Genomic DNA, 18,433 nt, shown 5'->3' on the forward strand with positions numbered 1-18,433 from the left:
GCAATTCATTCATGGTGTGCTCCATTTGGGGGAAATAAGCATATGGATATCTGGCACAGTAACTTGTCTAACATTTTCTAAGCACAGTTCTTCTGCTTATATCTCTATATACTCACGTATTCCTTTTTTCCTTCTATATCTGAATAGCCCAAGCCACTTTCATATCTGGAGTCAGTTCATATATACCTTTTACTATGAAGTGGCAGAGATTACTTTTTGCAATAGAATTTAATGATATATTGGACAATGCTATAATAGAAAAATATTTTAAAGTATGTTAACTAGCTTTAGCTTCCTATTTATTTATTTATTTATTTATTTTTGGAATGGGTGATTGAACTCATGACCTCACTCTTGCCAGGCTTCTATTTACTAACTTCTAGAGATTAATTTACTGAAAAAATATCTTAATATCTTTGACATGAATTTGATTTGTGAAATTCAAAAAGACCTAACAATTCAAAAAACTATTTATCACCAAATGAATGTGACACATCCTTAATTATGAAAAGATTTATTTGCCAATATGAATAAAAATGAATGAATTTGTTAATTTTCATTTTCCATAAAACAACATTCCTGACAGTCGGTTTCGGTGAATATATCTGTGTTTATGCTTGTATGTGTCTCTGTGTATCTATATAGGTGTGTGCATATGTATGTATGTATATAAGTGTATGATTACATGTTGATATGTGTTAATATAAATATTTACACATATAAGCATTTTATATACATATATACATATTAAATTAATATCCATGTCAGTCTGAGGAATAGATTATTTTATGTCCACACAAAACCAATTGAAATGTGAATATACTTGGAAAGAGTTCTATTAGTACTATAAACATCAAGTTACTTCAAATTTTTGATAGCAGAATAATGAAATGATGAGCGCATTATAGTTATACTATGCTTCTGAGGAATTTAAGCTTGTGGATTTTGAGAAAAGGTGAATTAGTTCCTATTTAGGTTTAAGTATGCTTATTCTTCATAATTTATGTTAGAATGACTAATTCTAATTAGACCTAAGGGTACCACTTCCTCTTTCATTTGGATAGAACCAAGATAATCATTTGTGGAATATTCTTTACAGATGAATAGATGGGTTTTGTGTAACAAGGCTATAACACTACATCACTGAAAGTAATATTTTGATGTTAAGTAGGTGTATGTTGGCTGGATACATGCCTGTACCAACAAGAAATTTCCAAGAAGAAAAGCCCTAAGCTACTTTCCAAAGGCCTATGGTGATCAAAAATCTGAGGTTGTCATACAGAATGTTTATGAAGTGGAGGGAGGCCCTCATTTAATCCCATTTTCCAGTCAGAAAACCTCCCTGGGAACAGCTTGACAGCTGCATCTGCCAAGGAAATGTGGCAGAAGTTTGCTGGGGACAATGAATGACTAAAGAATGAAATGAACCAATGTGATCGTTTCAGGATACGTTCAAGGTAAGTATCTTGAGTGTGTACGTGTATGTGCACAAGTCCATGTATGTGTGAAATAAAGAGAGGGAGGTAGTCCAAAATGCAGAAGCCAGCACATGACATGGATGGAGCATTTGAGTACTCTTCTTGTACATCATGTCCACAGGGCAAGAGGCTGTTGACTCACTATTCTAGATGCAATGCTAAGTGTGACGTGGCTCATCCTCATTATTGGGAAAGGGTGGAAACTGAATAGTTCCAAAGTGGAACGAAGTCTAGAGTCTAGAGCACAGCCAATCAATTGTGATAGCATAAATTCCAAATACAATCAAACAACTGTGTATTCACATCTACTGTATAAAAGGGAAAAAAAACAGAAAAAAGAGCTACAGACATAAGTAAAATGCAAGCCTCTTCTCTGTATCACTTAATTTCTGTTTATGATGTTTTATATTTGCAGTGTTTAGATATAAAACTTTTGTTGTGACAATAATAACAAATATACCACTCATTTGCTATTTTCTTAAGGGCAAAGAAAGAAGATTAAATGTGGAACTATGGCATTTGCATATTTAGAATTTCTTTTTCTTTAAAAATGAAAGAACAGGATTCACTTTAAATGCAGAACTACAAAATTGCAAGAAACATCATATGAACTACTTATAAAATTTGTAGTGAAATACATATATCATAAAATTTACCATCTTAACCATTTTAAAAAATTAATTTCATTGTAACACTTTTGACATACATAGTGCTCTCATACATCATAAGGATCTTAACAGTTTAAACAGTACAGTTCAATAGCATTAAGTACAGTGTTGAACAACCAATCTCAAGAACTTTTTCATCTTGCAAAACTGAAACTCTGTACCCATTGAACAACTTTCCATTCTCTTTTCCCCTCCAGTCCCTGGAAATCACTATTCCACGGTCTGTGTCTGTGATTTTTGACTATTTTAAGTATTTCATATAAATGAAATCATATAGCATTTGTGACAGGTTTACTCCACTTAATATTCTCAAGGCTCATCCATATTACATTATGTGTGAGAATTTCTTTCCTTCTAGAGGTTGAAGAATAATCCATTATATGTATATGCCATATTTTTCTGTCTCTTAGCTATTGCACTTAATAATTGTACAAATATTTCTTTGGGATGCTACTTTCTATTGTTTTGGATATATATACAGAAATCACGTTGCTTGTTCATGGTAACCCACCTTTAAGGTTTCAGAAACTGCTGCACTATTTTTCATAATGGCACATCATTTTACATTTCCACTAATAATGCTCAGAGGTTTTCATGTTTCCACAACATCACTGACATTTGGTTTTTGTTTTTTGTAATTCTGAGGATTAAACTCAGAAGCGTTGCACTGAGTTACACACTTAGCCTTTGTAAAATTTTTGTTTTGAGTCAGGGTGTTGTATGTTACTAAATTGTCCAGGTGGAACTGAAACTTGAGATTCTCTTTCCTTAGCTTTCCAGAGTATGGGGATTAGAGAGTGAACCACCACAATTGGGTTTTTAAAAATAGTGTATATTTTAGTGAATATAATGTGGGATCTTATGGTTTTGATTTGCATTTTTCTGATGATTAGCAATGTAGTCTGTTTTCACTTTTGTTGCTTCTACTTTTGATGTCATATATAATAAATCATTGGCAAATTCAATATCATGAAGAGTTTCCTATATTTTCTTCTGAGAGATTTGTTGTCACTGTAGGTCTTTTACTCATTTCAATTTAATTTTTATACATTGTGTAAGATAATGTAGTGTCATTCTTTTTCTTGTGGCTATCTAGTTTTCCCACCACTGAATGGTGTTGACATATTTGTTGAAAATCATTTGACCATATATATAATTCATAAGCTACTCTTATAATTATTTTCATGTAAATTATTCCAACCCAAATCAGCATACTTTGAAAACATTGGGTTCAAATTAGCTGAACTCACCATATTCATGCTATGGTTTTGCTTAATTTTAAAGTGGGAGACTTCTAGAGTCCAATGCTGATAAATATATACCCAGAGAAGAGAAGATCACATTCTCTTTTAAAGAAGGCAGCTGTATGGCAAAATGTCTGCCTAGTGTGAGGCTCAAGGTTCCATCCCCAGCACTGTCACAAAGAAATAAAAGGCTTAATCAGACAAAACGGAATTCACTTAAAACTTTTTTAAAAAATATTTATTTAAAGAGAAAAAAAGCAAAACCGAGAAAAGGGTACAAATAATTATTAATTTCAAAAAAATAAACAGTAAGAAATCACTAGTTGATAATTACATATTGTCATCTTAGAAATAGTCGTTCAAGTTACAAAATTAAAGCATAAAAAGTGGACATTCAAACAGTGAGAGTGCAAACATTTTGGTTCAATGATCCAACAAAACTTACATGGTTATCTATCTTACACACTTAAACATACATGTAATTATATCCTTTAGCACACTTTCCCTTTCTTTTTTACAATAGCAATTACACATTTTGGGTTTTATTACTCCTACAGTTTTTATTACTTTTTACACTAGAGACACAATATGATATTTACAAATATGATTCTTACTTATTTCACTTATAAGGATAGTCTCAAGTTGCCTCCATTTAAAACTTTTTAAGTAGAAAAATAAATAAGAAAAAGATTTCCATGTTTAATATCCAGTGATTTCTTCTGCTTACATTTTATCCAGAAATATGACATAATGATACATTAAAATAAACACTTAATGCATGAGAATGTTCAATAAATTGGATTATTTTTCTTAATCAATTTTAAATTAATCAACTCAAAATAAGAAATCCATGATTTTGTATTACTGCATTTTCTGTTGAAAAGATTGTATAAACACTCATTAGTCCTCTTTCCTATCATTTAAATTGTCTAGCAAATGAAAGCAAAATGTTTGATTCAAAGATTTTTTTATAAATCACGATAACAAAAACTGGTTTGGATTTTGTCACAACCTCTTGTCCATTGTGTGATTTTGGACAGGTTATTTTACCACTTTGTGTCTTAGATTTCTTATCTGCAAAATAGCAATACTCATAATTCAGGCAAATTGCTTAGCATATTATTTAGAGCATTGTAAGCTCTTAGAAACTATTAACTGTTAGCATTATCACTGCTTACTACTGTTAAATGTACAGATGAACAGGAAAAGTAGGCCGTCCAGATGAAAACTCAATCCACTTTCTATGTAGTTTAGATATACAAAAATTATATCTACTAAACAGTTAAATTTCAACAGGAAGCTTTAAGTTATGCGGGTTCTTATTAAATGAGTGATACACGTTTTAAGCCAACAAAGGTTCAGGAATGAGAACCAGTTGAACAAAAGGAAGAAAGAGTAGACAGGGAGGAGAAAGAAGAAAACATCAAGATAGAAGTAGAAAAGATGAATGATTCAGCTAGAGGAAGAAAGGGGAGAAAATAATATAAGTTGTGTGAGTCAGAAATGCTTTGGGGTGCCTGGGGGTTTAGCTCAGCAGTGTAAGTGCCTTCTTGGCAAACGGGAGATCATGAGTTTGATCTTGGCACAAAAAAAAAAAAAAAAAAAAAGTTCTGGGGACCTACAGAAACGTTGTAGTGTCACAGAGTCATTATCTGGGACATCAAAGTCCTTGCTAGGACTATAGCTATAAAAGATGTAGGCAATGAACATACAAAGCATAACACAGTGGAAAAAGATTTCCTGAGCAACAGAAGAGTTCATTTATCATTGTAAAATTTCTGTCTGACTTTTTGCTGGGATTTTCATGTGATCTGTGGGTCTATGGAATTTATCAGACACACCTGGCAAATCTTTCTGGTTAAAATAAAGAAACATTACCAACCTGGTGTTTTCTGAGGTGTTAGGGATGGTTACTTTGGCCAAAGATAATCGCACTGTGGAGATTCCACCACCACCACACACACACTGATTATCCCACTTTCCTTATGAGTATCTCAATTCTGGTGAAACCCCCTCAAGATGATGAGTTGAGTTTAAGGAGGATGGAGATAAGAGGAAAGGAGTAAGGCAGACGTATTCCTTTATATGGAGAAGGGGACCTGAGAGGATATTAGGGACTAACTTCATATGAAAAAGAGATTTTTCCATTCTTCTCTTTGGTAAAGCCCAACTGACCAAAACCACCTCCTTAAGTACCACTAGCTACTTCTCAGAGACATTGCCCTGTTGACAATGCCATCTGTTCCCTAGACACTAGCAATAGCTCAGGGCCCAGTCATGGACATGAATTTCTTTTTTTTTGGGTTGCCACAGCCTGATCTATTTCTGCTTTATCTCGTTGCGCTCTTTGTTCTAGGGGAACTGTCCCCTGACTCTTCCTTGATCTCTACCCTGTCTCTTGTTTATTCTCTAAACCAAGACTCCTTGGCCTCGAATAGCACATTGTGTTCCAACTCTGCATTACTCATTGCAGTCCTACTTTTGTTTGGGGACTGTATTTCAAAAGGGACCAGGTGTATCAATTATGCTGTCCATGACAGTGAACCACCTCTTCAATCACTTGTGTCCCCTTGTTTGTGAAGCACAACAGAATGTGCTTTCAGAAGCAGCCTTTTGTATTCTAGAGTCTAAAAATATTTGCATGTAAATGTTGGGAATCCAGACAGTCTCCGTAAGATCTACAATTTGCTGGGGGAAGCATACAGACTATTGGGATGCATTTGAAAATTAAATTTGTACGAAGCGCACCTTAGGTGTTTGCCCCATAGGATTACACTAACACCTAAGAAGGAGAGAATGTAATGTTGATTGAGGCAAAGCATAAATAACCACATTTCAAAATGAATACAAATTGCATAATGACAATTTTCAAACTATTAGCCTACTTTACAAAAAAGTTAATTCAACACAAGCCCAGAGTTGGCTGTTCCTGATGTGTTGTGCTGCCAGTTGGCAGGCACAGCTTTGCAAGGGGATTGAGGGAAGTGAGAGTTATTGTAGTGGAAGCACACTCAGCCTTTTGTGAGGAGGGTACAAATTGCATCATTCTCTCAAGCCCCTGCTGTTTTGGGCAGGAGAGAGGACACCAGGATACTGCATGCCTTTAGGAGAAGTTGCTTACACTTCCTAGAGGTAAAGTGGTCCAGTGCCAAGGCTTAGAGAGGAACCCTGAGAATACAGTTCTTGAAATAAAGCATCCTGGGCAGGTGAGGGTGATAAGCACCAAAGATGTGTAAGCAGCTACTAGTGAGTAATCCCGGGTCCTAGGGAAGAGCTAGCCACAGAGGCTGGCTTTCTTTGGGATGAATTCCGCATGCCCTCTGGGACAGGAGAGGCCATCCCACTGCTCCAAGCCCATGGTCTCTCATCTAGAAAATGAAGGAAGTGGACTAGGTGACTGTGAAAGGCTCCTCGGTTATTCCTCCTAGAGAAAAAGACACTTGCTTTGCAGGGTGGCATTAAATGAGACTGTGTTACTCCATCCTTGTACTGCTGTACTCATGAGTGTTGATATCTCAGCAAATTAAGGTGAGTTTGTGTGAAGCTACTTCAAAGGAGGTTAAGAAACTGCTTGCTAAGAAACAGGAAATGAGTCAAGGGTTCCTTATCTTTGAGACACCTTATTGCCTTGACTAATTGGGAGGGAGCATTAGGAAAGTCTCAAATGAATCTTCCTTGTAAAATAATTTCATGCAACATTCTCAGGAAAGGGGTTTCTGATGAGACTTATATTATTGATGGCTTGCATTGCATGTGTCCCCTCAGGGTTTGGAAATTCCAGTCCAATCTCTATTGGTCATTTTGTGCAACTCCTCTTCTATCAATAGGAGATCCTGTACTACAGGAATTCAAGTTAGACAAAGTTGGTTTACCAATTAGGAAATACAATAAAGAACTCTATTTAGGCCCCACCTTTCAACTTTAGGTTTTCAAAAATTCCTAGAGTATTCACACCAATCCTAATGATAAGGTAAAAAAGTTATACATCCACAAGTGTTCAGGAGCATGCCCAATTTTGAGTAGAACATCTCCTAATTATAATTCAGACAAGCATGTCTATTTTTTTGTAAACATCTTACGTTAAAATCTATTCCTTCATTTTGTATATATGTACAGCAGCTACTGTCTTTGTCCAAGAAGCCACTTTTCTCACTCACAGAAGACCCCTGTATTCTTAGCTAAAGAATTATCTCCTGTCCCTCTTTCTTTGTTTCTCTTTTTTTCTAAGTAATAGTAGTTCAAATGATGGTTTAGAATTTTTTCAGGCATTTTCAAGTGAGATTGACATAGTTCTGATTACATCTGTTTAAAACAAAATCCAGGTTATATAAATCATTTTAATTTTTAAGAAGATTTCTTTTATCCACAAATAGCTCTTACCTTTTCCTTGTTTGATTTGACCATGAAAATTACCACTGTAAAAGCTCCCTGGCATATATTCTTTACTGAGAAACAATTTTATACAACAGAGCATGTCCAGAATTATTACTATAAAATACTGGAGTTCCTGTACTCCTCCTGATTTGCTGATCATAAGCTTATAAAGGTTTTTTTTTTTTTTACAAACTAAGGAATTTTCTTTATATTAGAATAATTAATTTGTGATCTACAGCTTAGGGATATTTGAAATGCACTTTAGAGTGGTATTCTTTGTGGGATTATTTTAGAAGACATTTGTCTTTTAGAATCCAGATCAATTGGGAACATTTTATATACAAAAATGATTTACATATTCACTTTATTTCTATGCCATCACTCTTCCTTAAATTGTCTGGCCTAGAAGAAATAGATATCATTACTTTCGTTTTTGTTTTTTAATTTTATTTAAGGAGAAAAAAGAAAAAAAAACAGAAAAAGGGTACAAGTTATACAGAATTTCAGAAAAAATAAACAGTAGGAAATCACTAACTAGTTAATTACATATTGTCATCTTAGAAATAGTTGCTCAAGTGACAAAATTAAAGCATATAGAGGGGATATTCAAACAGTGAGACTGCAAACAGTTTTGTTCAATGATCCAACAAAACTCAGTAATATGGTTATCTATCTTATACACTTAAATATATATATGCAGTTATATCCTTTAGAACACTTTCTTTTCCTTTCTTTTGTACAATGACAATTACACATTTTGGGTTTTATTACTCCCACAGTTCTTATTACTTTTTTTTTTTTGAAGAAAGTAAAACCAAATGTGACATAACAGGACAGAGTCAGTCAAATCAAAAGGATGGACATAATACATAATGTAAAAACAAAATACAAGGTGATCAACAATGGTTACCATAATGCCTCTTGCTATCTTAAAAAGAATTGCCTATATCATCAGTTATAATAAAATTGAACAAAATAGTAAAGAACAAGACCAATAAAACCAAAACATTGGAGACATTAGAGGACTTCAAAAGAAGATAATAGTCAACCAGAATGGGCGTCATAATGAATCTTATTGTCTTCATAGTTGTTGCCTATACTTTCGAAGTTGGTACTATCAAGCATAATAGAATAGAGGAAAATCAGTCAAAACAAGATGGTGAGAGCAATACAGGGTTTCAAATCAAGTTAATAGGAAATCAATGTGGATTACTATAATATAACCTGCTATTTTTTATTTATTTTTCCCTTAATTAAAAGAATAAAAATGAAAAAGTAGATAATAAAAAGAAGATTGAGATAAAAAAAGAGGGCATAATAACAAAACAGCGCAGGTCAAGACATAGCCATTTAAGCAAAATGTTGAAATTATCTTGTGGTGAAACACTATTACTTTCGGTTTTTGAGACAGGGTCTCACTATGTAGGTCAGGCTAGTGAATTCACTATATGTGGCCCATCCAGGATGGCCTCAAATTCACTTGTGATCCTCCTGCCTTAGCTTCCTGATTTCTGGGATTATAAGCATGCACCACTATGCCTGGGTTAGATCTGATTTTTCAAATAGCATCAATGTTGAAAACTTCACTTATGGAAAGAATACTCACATTTTTACTTCTTTCAGGCAGCCTGAGATGAAGAAGCTGGTCTATTTGTATGTGTGTCAATCTGGATATGTCAGTTCATTGTGAGATTTGTGTGGTGGCTGTTGTTTGGCTTTGAAATGACAGTGTCAAGACATGCTGGGGTCCTGAAATTTTTTTTGGAGGAAGTACTGGGGATCGAGACCAGGACATTTGCATAGAGCTGTATCTCCAGTCCCTTTTTATTTATTTTTTTTTTTTATTTTGACACATGATCTTGCTAAGTCATTTAGTTGCCCAGGCTGGATTTGAACTTTTGATCCTCCTGCCTCAACTTCTTAGAGTGCTGGGATTATAGGCCTGAGCTACCAGAATGAATTTAGAACTTTTGTTTGTACAGGACCTCTAGTTCTAAGACAATTTAAGGCATGGCAAAGCCTGATGTTTAACAAGAAAGGAAGTCAACAGTATGAATTAGGAATGGTTGGATTTCATAATCACTTGGTGAGGATGACAATGAGCACACACATGTGCATATCTGGATGTTCCTCCCTCTCAAGAGGCCGGGTCTCTGGGGGTACTGATGGTTTCCTTGTAACAGAAGTCTCACATTAGATAGAACCACTTTGCTGATGTCTGATATCCATATGTGTGAAAGGAGAGAAGGAAGGAATGAAAAATATTGGAGAACACTGCAAAACCTGTATGATTTCTTGAGAAAGCATCTGTCTGGGAGCATGTAACTGCTGTGTAATTGGTAGCATTTTTCTGTTTGTTTGTTTGAGACAGTTCTTGCTATGTTACCCGGATGGCCTTGAGCTACCTGGCTCATGTGAACCTCCCACCTCAGCCTCCTCAGTAGCTGGTATTACAGGAATGCATCACTGCACCAGCTTGGAACTTATCTTTGATACATGTCCCCCCCCCCCCGACCTGCCTCATCTGCTGTAAAAGGAGATTCTGGTATAACAAAGAAGCCCTTATCTAAAGCTGCTGCAAGCAGTTCATAGTACACTGTGTCATTAAAATTACCATATGTTGATAGAAATTGCTCAAAATCAAGTTTTACTAAAAAAAAGTTACATGTTTAACAAATAATAGATCTGGCCTCCTTCCCCCACACCCTATTTTTGGGTGGTTGTTTTCTACCCTGGGAAATTTACATGAAGACAGGATCAACAAAGCAAAGATCTATTTCTTTTATTTGTTTTTATTTACTTTTTAAAAATGTGATGCTTGGGATTAAACCTGAGGCCTCACACATGCTAAGTAAGCACTCTATCACTGAGTTGCCTACTCAAATTTTTTTAAAAAAATTTTCGGTTATCCACACTGACCTCAAATTTGGGATCTTCTTGTACCAACTTTCTGAGTATTTTAGATTACAGGTGTGTAACACCATACCTAGGTGACTGATTTTCAATGAGTGATTATTCTAGAACTTTATTCAGGAGACTATGTCTTGCTTTGAACAGTGCTATACCAAAAGGTACCTTTTCGGCATTTAACAGTCAGGAAGCAAGATTCTCTCAAGCATGCTGAAGGCGGCAAAATACACTTGAAGGTGCAATCCTCTGAGTTTTAGCTGGAGGAGCTACAAAAACTGGTGCTTCTGGCCTGCATATGAGGAAAGGAAGAACCTTTTCCTGGCTTTGATGCAGGTCCATTTTGTGTCTCCTTTGAAATTGCAGGTCTTGGTACCAGAGTGGCTCCTATTTCCCTATCATTCCCACAAAATGGAGGCAAAGAACAGAATTAGAGTACTGGGTGGGTGTCTGGCTGCCACCTTTCCTTGAATCTCTGAGTAACTGCTTAGGAGGTTACTCTCTGAGGCCAGAATTTGGCCTGAACTCCTTCGTATTAGTGGAACCTGGCCCTGCCTGGAAACTCTGTTCTCTCAGCAAAGACTTGTCTCCCCACCTCTGGCATATGCATGTGCTCCCTAACAGGGGAGGTGATGCTGAGGATGGAGGAGTGAGGAAGGTGGGGAAGAAGCCTACCACAGGCACTTGGAAAACTGTGATGTGAATGGCCTTTTGATGGTTACTTATAGGTATTAGCTCATGAAAATGGGCCTCTTTATCATTCTGTTCAAATTCCATTCCCTTAGCAATTTTCACCCATATCCTACTAACCTTATTTGGCACTCAAAATCAACATCCTGCTAATTCACATATGTATTGTATAGTCTTTTTTATTGTGGGCTACAGAAAACAAGACACTAGCTTTGTTTACTCACTTTATTTAACAAGTATTTAACAAACTAATCAGGTGGTGTGCTATGCAACAATTTATAACTGGCAGAAAACCTTTGGGAAAACTGTTATGAAACTTTACAAAACGGGATTTCTGAAAGGATATGGGTTAATGGGGCGCCATGCCACACCTACAGGGGGCATGCCAAAGGGAGGCATAGGTGCTCCAGGAGGAATATGCATCATCAGTGGCCTGTGTGGCAAAGGTACCACAGGCAGCACAGGGGGCCCAAAGGGTGGTGGCCTTACAGGACCATATCTCCAAGCAGGTTCCACAACAGGTATAGCATTATAGGGACTATTCAAGACTATGCCCATGCCAGGGCCCAGGAATACAGGAGGCCTATTTCCCAACACCTGTGCCCTCTGTTGTCGTCTCCACTTGGCTCTTCGGTTCTGAAACCAAACCTGCAATCAGTAGGAAAAAATAATTGGTTTGATATATGACCAGTGAATGTCATAAAAGAAGAAACACAACGTTTAACTAACTGTGTATTCCACTGAGATTTTAAACTGGAAATCAATATGGAGATTACTCAGAAAAATTAAAAATAGAAGTTCCATTTGACATATAGCTACTTCTCTTCTAAGTATCTTCCCAAAAGCTAGACATCATAATGCTAAGTGAAATAAGTCCAAACACAGAAGCTTATTACATAATACATATGGATACTCATGTTGATGGCAGTGCAATTCATGATAGCTAATTCTTGGAAGTGGCCTATGTATCCCTCAAGAGCTGAATGGACGAAGAAAATGAGGTACTCTATTTATATACAATGCACTACCACTTTGTCATAAAAAGGATACACTTCAGTCATTTGTTGGAAAATGGATTCATCTTGAGACCATAAAGTGAAATAAATCAGACACACAAGTTTAAATATCACATGACTTATCTTACACGAGAAACCCAAAATATGAATAAAGAGAAAAATAAAAAAAGATAATAAGAAAAAGAGATAAATCTTTTGCAAAAGGGAAGGTGACTAAGAGATGGGGGAGGGGGAGGAATAGAGGGGAAAGGGATAAAAAAAGAATTATGATGTGTTATGTACATGTGTCAACTCACCACAAGAATGTAATCAATATGTACTATAGAAATGTACTAATAAAAATCAATTAGACATGTATGCTGTTTCTAAGATCTATTGTAAATTGGGCTGCTATAAGCATGGACATGTATGTATTCTTGTAATATAATTTTAACTCTTTTGGAAAGATACCTAGAAGGGCGATAGCAAGGTCAAATGGAATTTCTATTTTTAGTTTTTGAAGATATCCACATTGATTTCCATAGTGGAGGTATTAGTTTACATTCCCATCAACAACGTAAAAGAGTTCCTTTCCCCCATATTCTGCTTGTATTTGTTATTACTATGTTTTTTGATAATAGCCATTCTTTCAAGGGTAAGATGGAATCTCAAAGTGCTTTTAATTTGCATTTCATTCGTGGCCAATGTAAATGACCATCAACAGATGAATGGGTAAGGAAAAGGTGCTATTTACATCTAATGGAGTACAATTCTGCCAGAGAAAAAATAAACTTGAGGCAATCACAGGTACATGAATGTAACTTGAGAACATAATGCTAAGTGAAATAAGTTCAAACACAGAAGCTTAAATTCTGCATGGTTTCTCTTATATGAGAAATGTATACATATATACACACACACAAAGAGCAAAATGGAAGAAATGTAAATACATAGTAAGGAGATGTTCGCATCACTTCCCAAATTACCTATTATGTTGTTTCAAAAATATTTTAATGTATATGCTAATTTGTTTCATTTATAATACCATTTTCTTTTAGTTCATTGAAAAATGTTCTGTGCAAGTAACTGCTTATTTCTTCTTTGCAAGAATCTTTTTTGTCTATGTCTTGTACTCTGTGTCTACTTTGAAGATAACTATACACAATGTATTAACTATTATTATTCTCTTATTTGGTTATGAATTCTCTTATATGGTTTGTTTTTTTATAAAATAAAACTACAACTGTAAAGCTATTTATTTATAATAATATCTTAAGAGAGTAAACAGGTCCTACCTTCAGCCAACTCTTAGTGAGCTAAGCATAGTCCAGCACTTGGCACATTACTGTATCTTTCCAGTTCCACTTTTAATATTCCTTAAATCCTTAATTATTAAAATATTAACAAGAGTGGTTTTTCAAGATCTTGGATGCTGATGAACTACATAAGGCTCCCGCTATGAATGCTAAAGCCTGATAAATAAAAGTAAATAAATGTTCGATCAACAGCTATCCAGCTGTCCCTGTCCCTTTCTCACCAGAAATAATGTCAGCCCAATTGCTAGGGGAGGTAAGCATGGGGGAAAAAAGAGGTACTTAATTCAAGTCTTTTTGAGGGGAACCACTCACTTTTTAAAAGGAAAGCCTGATTTTAGACTGAAGTAACTAATAACAAGAAGCATGTAAACTCTTTGGGTAAGTTTCCTCCTAGGATGTTTAAAGGTTCATTCTTCCTCTGAAACTTCTTGAGAAATAAACAAGTGGTAGTTGATCATGGCAGACTGATCATGTTGTCCTAGAATCTTCGTGGCTTGTCTTGCTGGGACATGAGAGTTGCCAAAGTCCAGGATTTCACCTTGATATTTTAATCTTTAATGCTAATGAAAGTTTCGTTTGTGTCTAAATTCTCTAAACTCTACAATCCTTTGCCAGACAAGAAATTGGGATGAGAAAGCAATTATGATGTGTTAATTTTCACCACTTCAGTTTCATTTTCACCACTGTTAATTTCATGCACTCCTCTCTGCTCACCTTCCAACCTTTCCAGGGCTCAAAACATGGTCAGTGCATTCAGTTCTTGGATTGAAATCACTGTGAACCACTGTGGTAAGGCACCTAGCTTCCCATCTATTACTATTAACAAACAGAATCAAGTCCTCAATTAGATTTTACTAATCTTTTAGGGATTTTACACTGCATATAATCTTTCTGGAAGCTCCTAAACTACAAATTACAAAAACAAAGGGCATACTCTCCCTGCCAGAAGCTACTTTTTCTCTCTCTCACCTTAGGAACGGAGTCTTTCTGTTGCATAAATACATGATATGAACAAGAGTTGTGCAACAGAGCTCATTTTGGACAGATTTGAATATGTCACTAATAAAAACCTTCCAAAATATAACCGAAGCCAACAGATGGCAGATTTGGGTGCAGGTTCATAGTAAATCAGTTTTCCCGACTCTGACTTCTTAAAACAGGTCTACTACACTGGCAAAATAAGAAAAAAATTGTTTATCAAGATTTTTGGCTGGGCGTGGTGGTGCATGCCTGTAATCCCAGCACTCAGGAGGCTGAGGCAGGAGAATTGCTGCAAGTTTGAGGCCAGCCTCGGCTTCTGAGTGGAGCCTTATCTCAAAAAGACAATTTTTTCCCCTTAAGAAGTGCTAAGCGTGTGGCTCATTGGTGGAGCACTTGTCAAGCAAGCCGGTAGCATTCTCATGACCCTGGGTAAAAACCCTAGAACTGACCAAAAAAATGCCCAATATGGAAAAGACAACAAAAAACATACCATATTGAGAATGCCAAGGACAAAACTTAGTCAAAATATATTTTTGAATGGCTGTCCTGCAAAATTGCCTTTTTAAGATTACTCGGGGGCTGGGGGTTTAGCTCAGCGGCATAAGTACCTGCCTTGCTAGCAGGCAGTCGTGAGTTCGATCCCTGGTACCGATAAAAATGAAAAAGACAACAAAAAAAAAGATTACTGACCTGCACTTTGGTTTCAGTCAAATCCAGGCGTCCAGCAAGTTCCTCTCTGTGAGGGGAAAATTGAAAGTGATCACTGTTTGGAGTTACGGCTAAAATGAAATATATGGATGCACATTATTTCCATCCCTACCTCCTCATGCAGCAGTTTTCTGTAGTACACCTTGAGGTTTTGTTTAGAGAAAGCAATTCCCACGGACAACTCACCCATTAAATAAGAAAAAAAGGAAATACATATGAAAGTGTCTGAGTAGTACATTTGTTAACTGAGTATAACTCAATTTTTCTGTTTGTGGAAATTCAGAGAACAACCATGGAAGTCTATTTTTTTTTAATTTTGGTACCAGGGATCAACTTTGCACTTGCCTGGCAGGTGCTTGTGCTGCTGAGTTAAAACCCTGGCTCATAGAAGACTTTTCTTGGTTCCATGCAAAATAAAATGCCAGAAAGGTGTGGTGGTGACTTCCTGTAATCCTAGTAGTCAGGAAGCTGAGGCAAAAGGTTAAGAGTTTGAGGCCAGCCTGGGTTACATATAAACCTTGTCTCAAAATATAAAAATCAATGCACCTTTAGAACACTTTATTTTTCAGTACTGGGGATTGAAACCAAGGCCTTCACAGTTCACTGTGAATTTCACAGTTAACATCCCACAGGGATCTTTTGTTTTTTCTCTTGCAGTACTTAGATACAACCCTGGGGTTCAAGGGAGTTGGGAAAGCTATCTTCTTTCTTTTGAAATTTTGAGACAGTCTCTCTGGGTTTCTCAGGCTGTGGTACAACTTTCAATCCTCCTGCCTCAGCCTCAGGAGTTTCTCTAGTTACAGGCATGTACCAATGTGCCTAGCAAAGCTCTATTTCACATCAGAATATTTATGTTTATTATAAACCAGAGCATGAACTCTTAAAAGACTGGACTCCAAACCAGGACTGCCTTAGTGCACACGATGGCAATTACTTTTTGCTGTTTGGCAGGATACAGCAGCATAAATACAGTGGAGGAAGAGAAGGTATCGAAATTTCCCACATCTGGGAGCCTGGTCCCTTATTCTAGCTTGTGCCAGAATAGGCCTGCCTCTCCATACATTACTGGGAAGATATCACAAAGGCTCCCAGGAGCCTGGCATGGTGATGTACACCAATAATCCTGGCACTCTGGTTGACCGAGACAGGAGGATCACAAGTTCCAGCCCAGGCTGGATAAAATAGCAAAACCCTATCTCAATACAATACAATACAATACAATACAATACAATACAATACAATACAATAAAATAAAATATTAAAAATAAAATAAAAATAAGAGCTCTGCTGTGGCTCTAGGTCAGTACAAAGACCTCAAATTCTTGGGTTTAGTGTAAAATATCCGGGCCTTTCATGACGGTGTCACAAGTTTAAAAAGCTGAAAACTCTACTGGTTGGTGTGGAAGAAAACGTCCTTATACCGCAGGGCCAGGAACAGCGTGCGATAAAATAATAGGGGTTCGCCTTGGGAGCGAAATCTAAGGGTCAAAAATGAAAACAAAACAAAACAAGAAACCAAACCAAACCAAAACACCAAGAACCAAAAACGAAGCAACTAAACAAAAACTATAGAGGACTCTAAAAAACTCTCAGTAATACGAATAAACACTTCAATACACTAAAGTTTCCAAAATTAGTGTAATAACTCAACATGAACAAATTACCAAAATTTTATAAATATGGGCAAAATCTGCCCCCACCGCACACGCTTCACCGTAGTCGCCCCCCACTAGTGTAACAAACCTCGCAGACCCCCCTCCCGCCTGCCCCCCGCAGCCGCCCGCCACAGCCGCCCGCAGCCGCCCGCCACAGCCGCCCGCCGCCCCCGCCCCCACCGCAAGGGCGGGCCTCAGAGCCCTCGAGCCCCTGGAGGCTTCTGCTCAGGACGGCAGAGCCGGGCTTTTAGAAGGTAGAAAAGTTTCCCATAGAGCGGGGAGCCACCTCCAGATCACGCTACTCACCGAGCAAACACGTCGGGGTACTGAACGCGACGGAAAAATGCCTCCAGCTCCTGCACTTGGAAGTGCGTGTACACGGTGCGGCGGCGGCGCCTCTTTGCGGGGGACTGTGGCCCCTCCGCGGCCGCGGGGGCTGGCTCCTCCTGCGCCTCCGTGGGCTCCTGGTGGCCGCCGTCATTCTCAACGGTCTCGCCGTCCAACGTGCGGGGCGCTTTGGCCACAAGGCTGACTTCTGCTTCGGCTCCGTGCTCAGGTTCGGAGGGCGTGTTGCTCTCGCCCTCTCCTCCGGTCCCCATCGCCGAGGCCACGCTGGGCTGCACATCTGGGAAAGGAGGGAGGCAAAAGAGGAAGAGCGGCGCGTTGGAGCCTGCGGCGCTTAGGTAAGAGGCAGGGGGTCACTAGAAAAGAGTAGCGGCGACGGTCGCGGGCGCGGGCGCGGGCGCGGGCGCGGTCGCGCAGCGTCCCGTCCCCGCGTCTCCCACAGAAAATTTCTGCCTTAGAGTTCGTCTTAGCGCCTGCCCCTTCCAAACACTGACCATATAGTTGTTCTTCGATTTCTCTTTCGCGGGCTCCGACGGTGCTGTAGCTAGTGCTGCTTTGGCTGGGCTGGGGGAGACGCTCCATGTCTTAAACTGCTGTCGAGGAAGTTGTGCGCTTCTGCAGACTTCGAGCAGAGTTCTGCAGTGATGGCGAGGGAGAGGAAAGAGCTCGAACTGGTGGCTGCTCCGCGCTTTTCCGTTGCTGCCTGGGTGTCAGCACTCCTTATATACTGGTACAGTGCGCCCCTCAGGTTCAAATTATACACGAGTTCCCAGGTCATACGCCCTCTATCAGAATTCCTAATGTATCTTTTTGGAGTGGGTAGGTCCTGATGGTGGCGCGCTTTGCGGCGAGGGAAAATAAAGTGTGACGAGCGTGTGAGCGAGCACAGTACGGGTTGTGGGCGTGTTGTGCGGAAAACTGGATGCATTTTGCAGCCGAACTACATATTCTCAACTCAGACTGAGTATCCGAATAGGGAAAAGGGTTGTGCTAGATTGTGAAGGTCAGTTTAGGGGCTGGGGGCAAGACCTCACATTAGCATCTGGAGTTTGTGAAGTACAGGCAGAGTGTT

The 18,433-nt window shown here is 38.1% G+C and overlaps 1 protein-coding gene across 1 annotated transcript; it reads right to left on the reverse strand.

Annotated features, from left to right (window-relative positions):
• Nucleotides 1-11,679: 11,679 nt before the first annotated feature.
• On the reverse strand, nt 11,680-17,615 carry Esx1 (ESX homeobox 1). Its single transcript, XM_005004194.3, has 3 exons — nt 17,323-17,615; nt 15,344-15,389; nt 11,680-12,009 (listed from the first exon to the last, which is right to left on the reverse strand). The coding sequence occupies exons 1-3, from the start codon at nt 17,613-17,615 to the stop codon at nt 11,680-11,682; spliced, it is 669 nt and encodes a 222-aa protein (XP_005004251.1).
• Nucleotides 17,616-18,433: the final 818 nt, after the last annotated feature.

Source organism: Cavia porcellus, unplaced genomic scaffold (genome assembly GCF_034190915.1).
Source record: "Cavia porcellus strain 051 isolate PalLab524CR breed Dunkin Hartley unplaced genomic scaffold, mCavPor4.1 scaffold_3, whole genome shotgun sequence".
Classification (NCBI taxonomy): Eukaryota; Metazoa; Chordata; class Mammalia; order Rodentia; family Caviidae; genus Cavia; species Cavia porcellus.

Excerpts from the sequence above, each read along its gene's own strand:
- Esx1 (XM_005004194.3), bottom strand. The coding sequence starts at position 17,615 with ATGGGGACCGGAGGAGAGGGCGAGAGCAACACGCCCTCCGAACCTGAG. Across the intron at positions 15,390-17,322 it reads TACCCCGACGTGTTTGCTCG|AGAGGAACTTGCTGGACGCC; the intron begins GTGAGTAGCGTG and ends TTCCCCTCACAG. Across the intron at positions 12,010-15,343 it reads TGACTGAAACCAAAGTGCAG|GTTTGGTTTCAGAACCGAAG; the intron begins GTCAGTAATCTT and ends TACTGATTGCAG.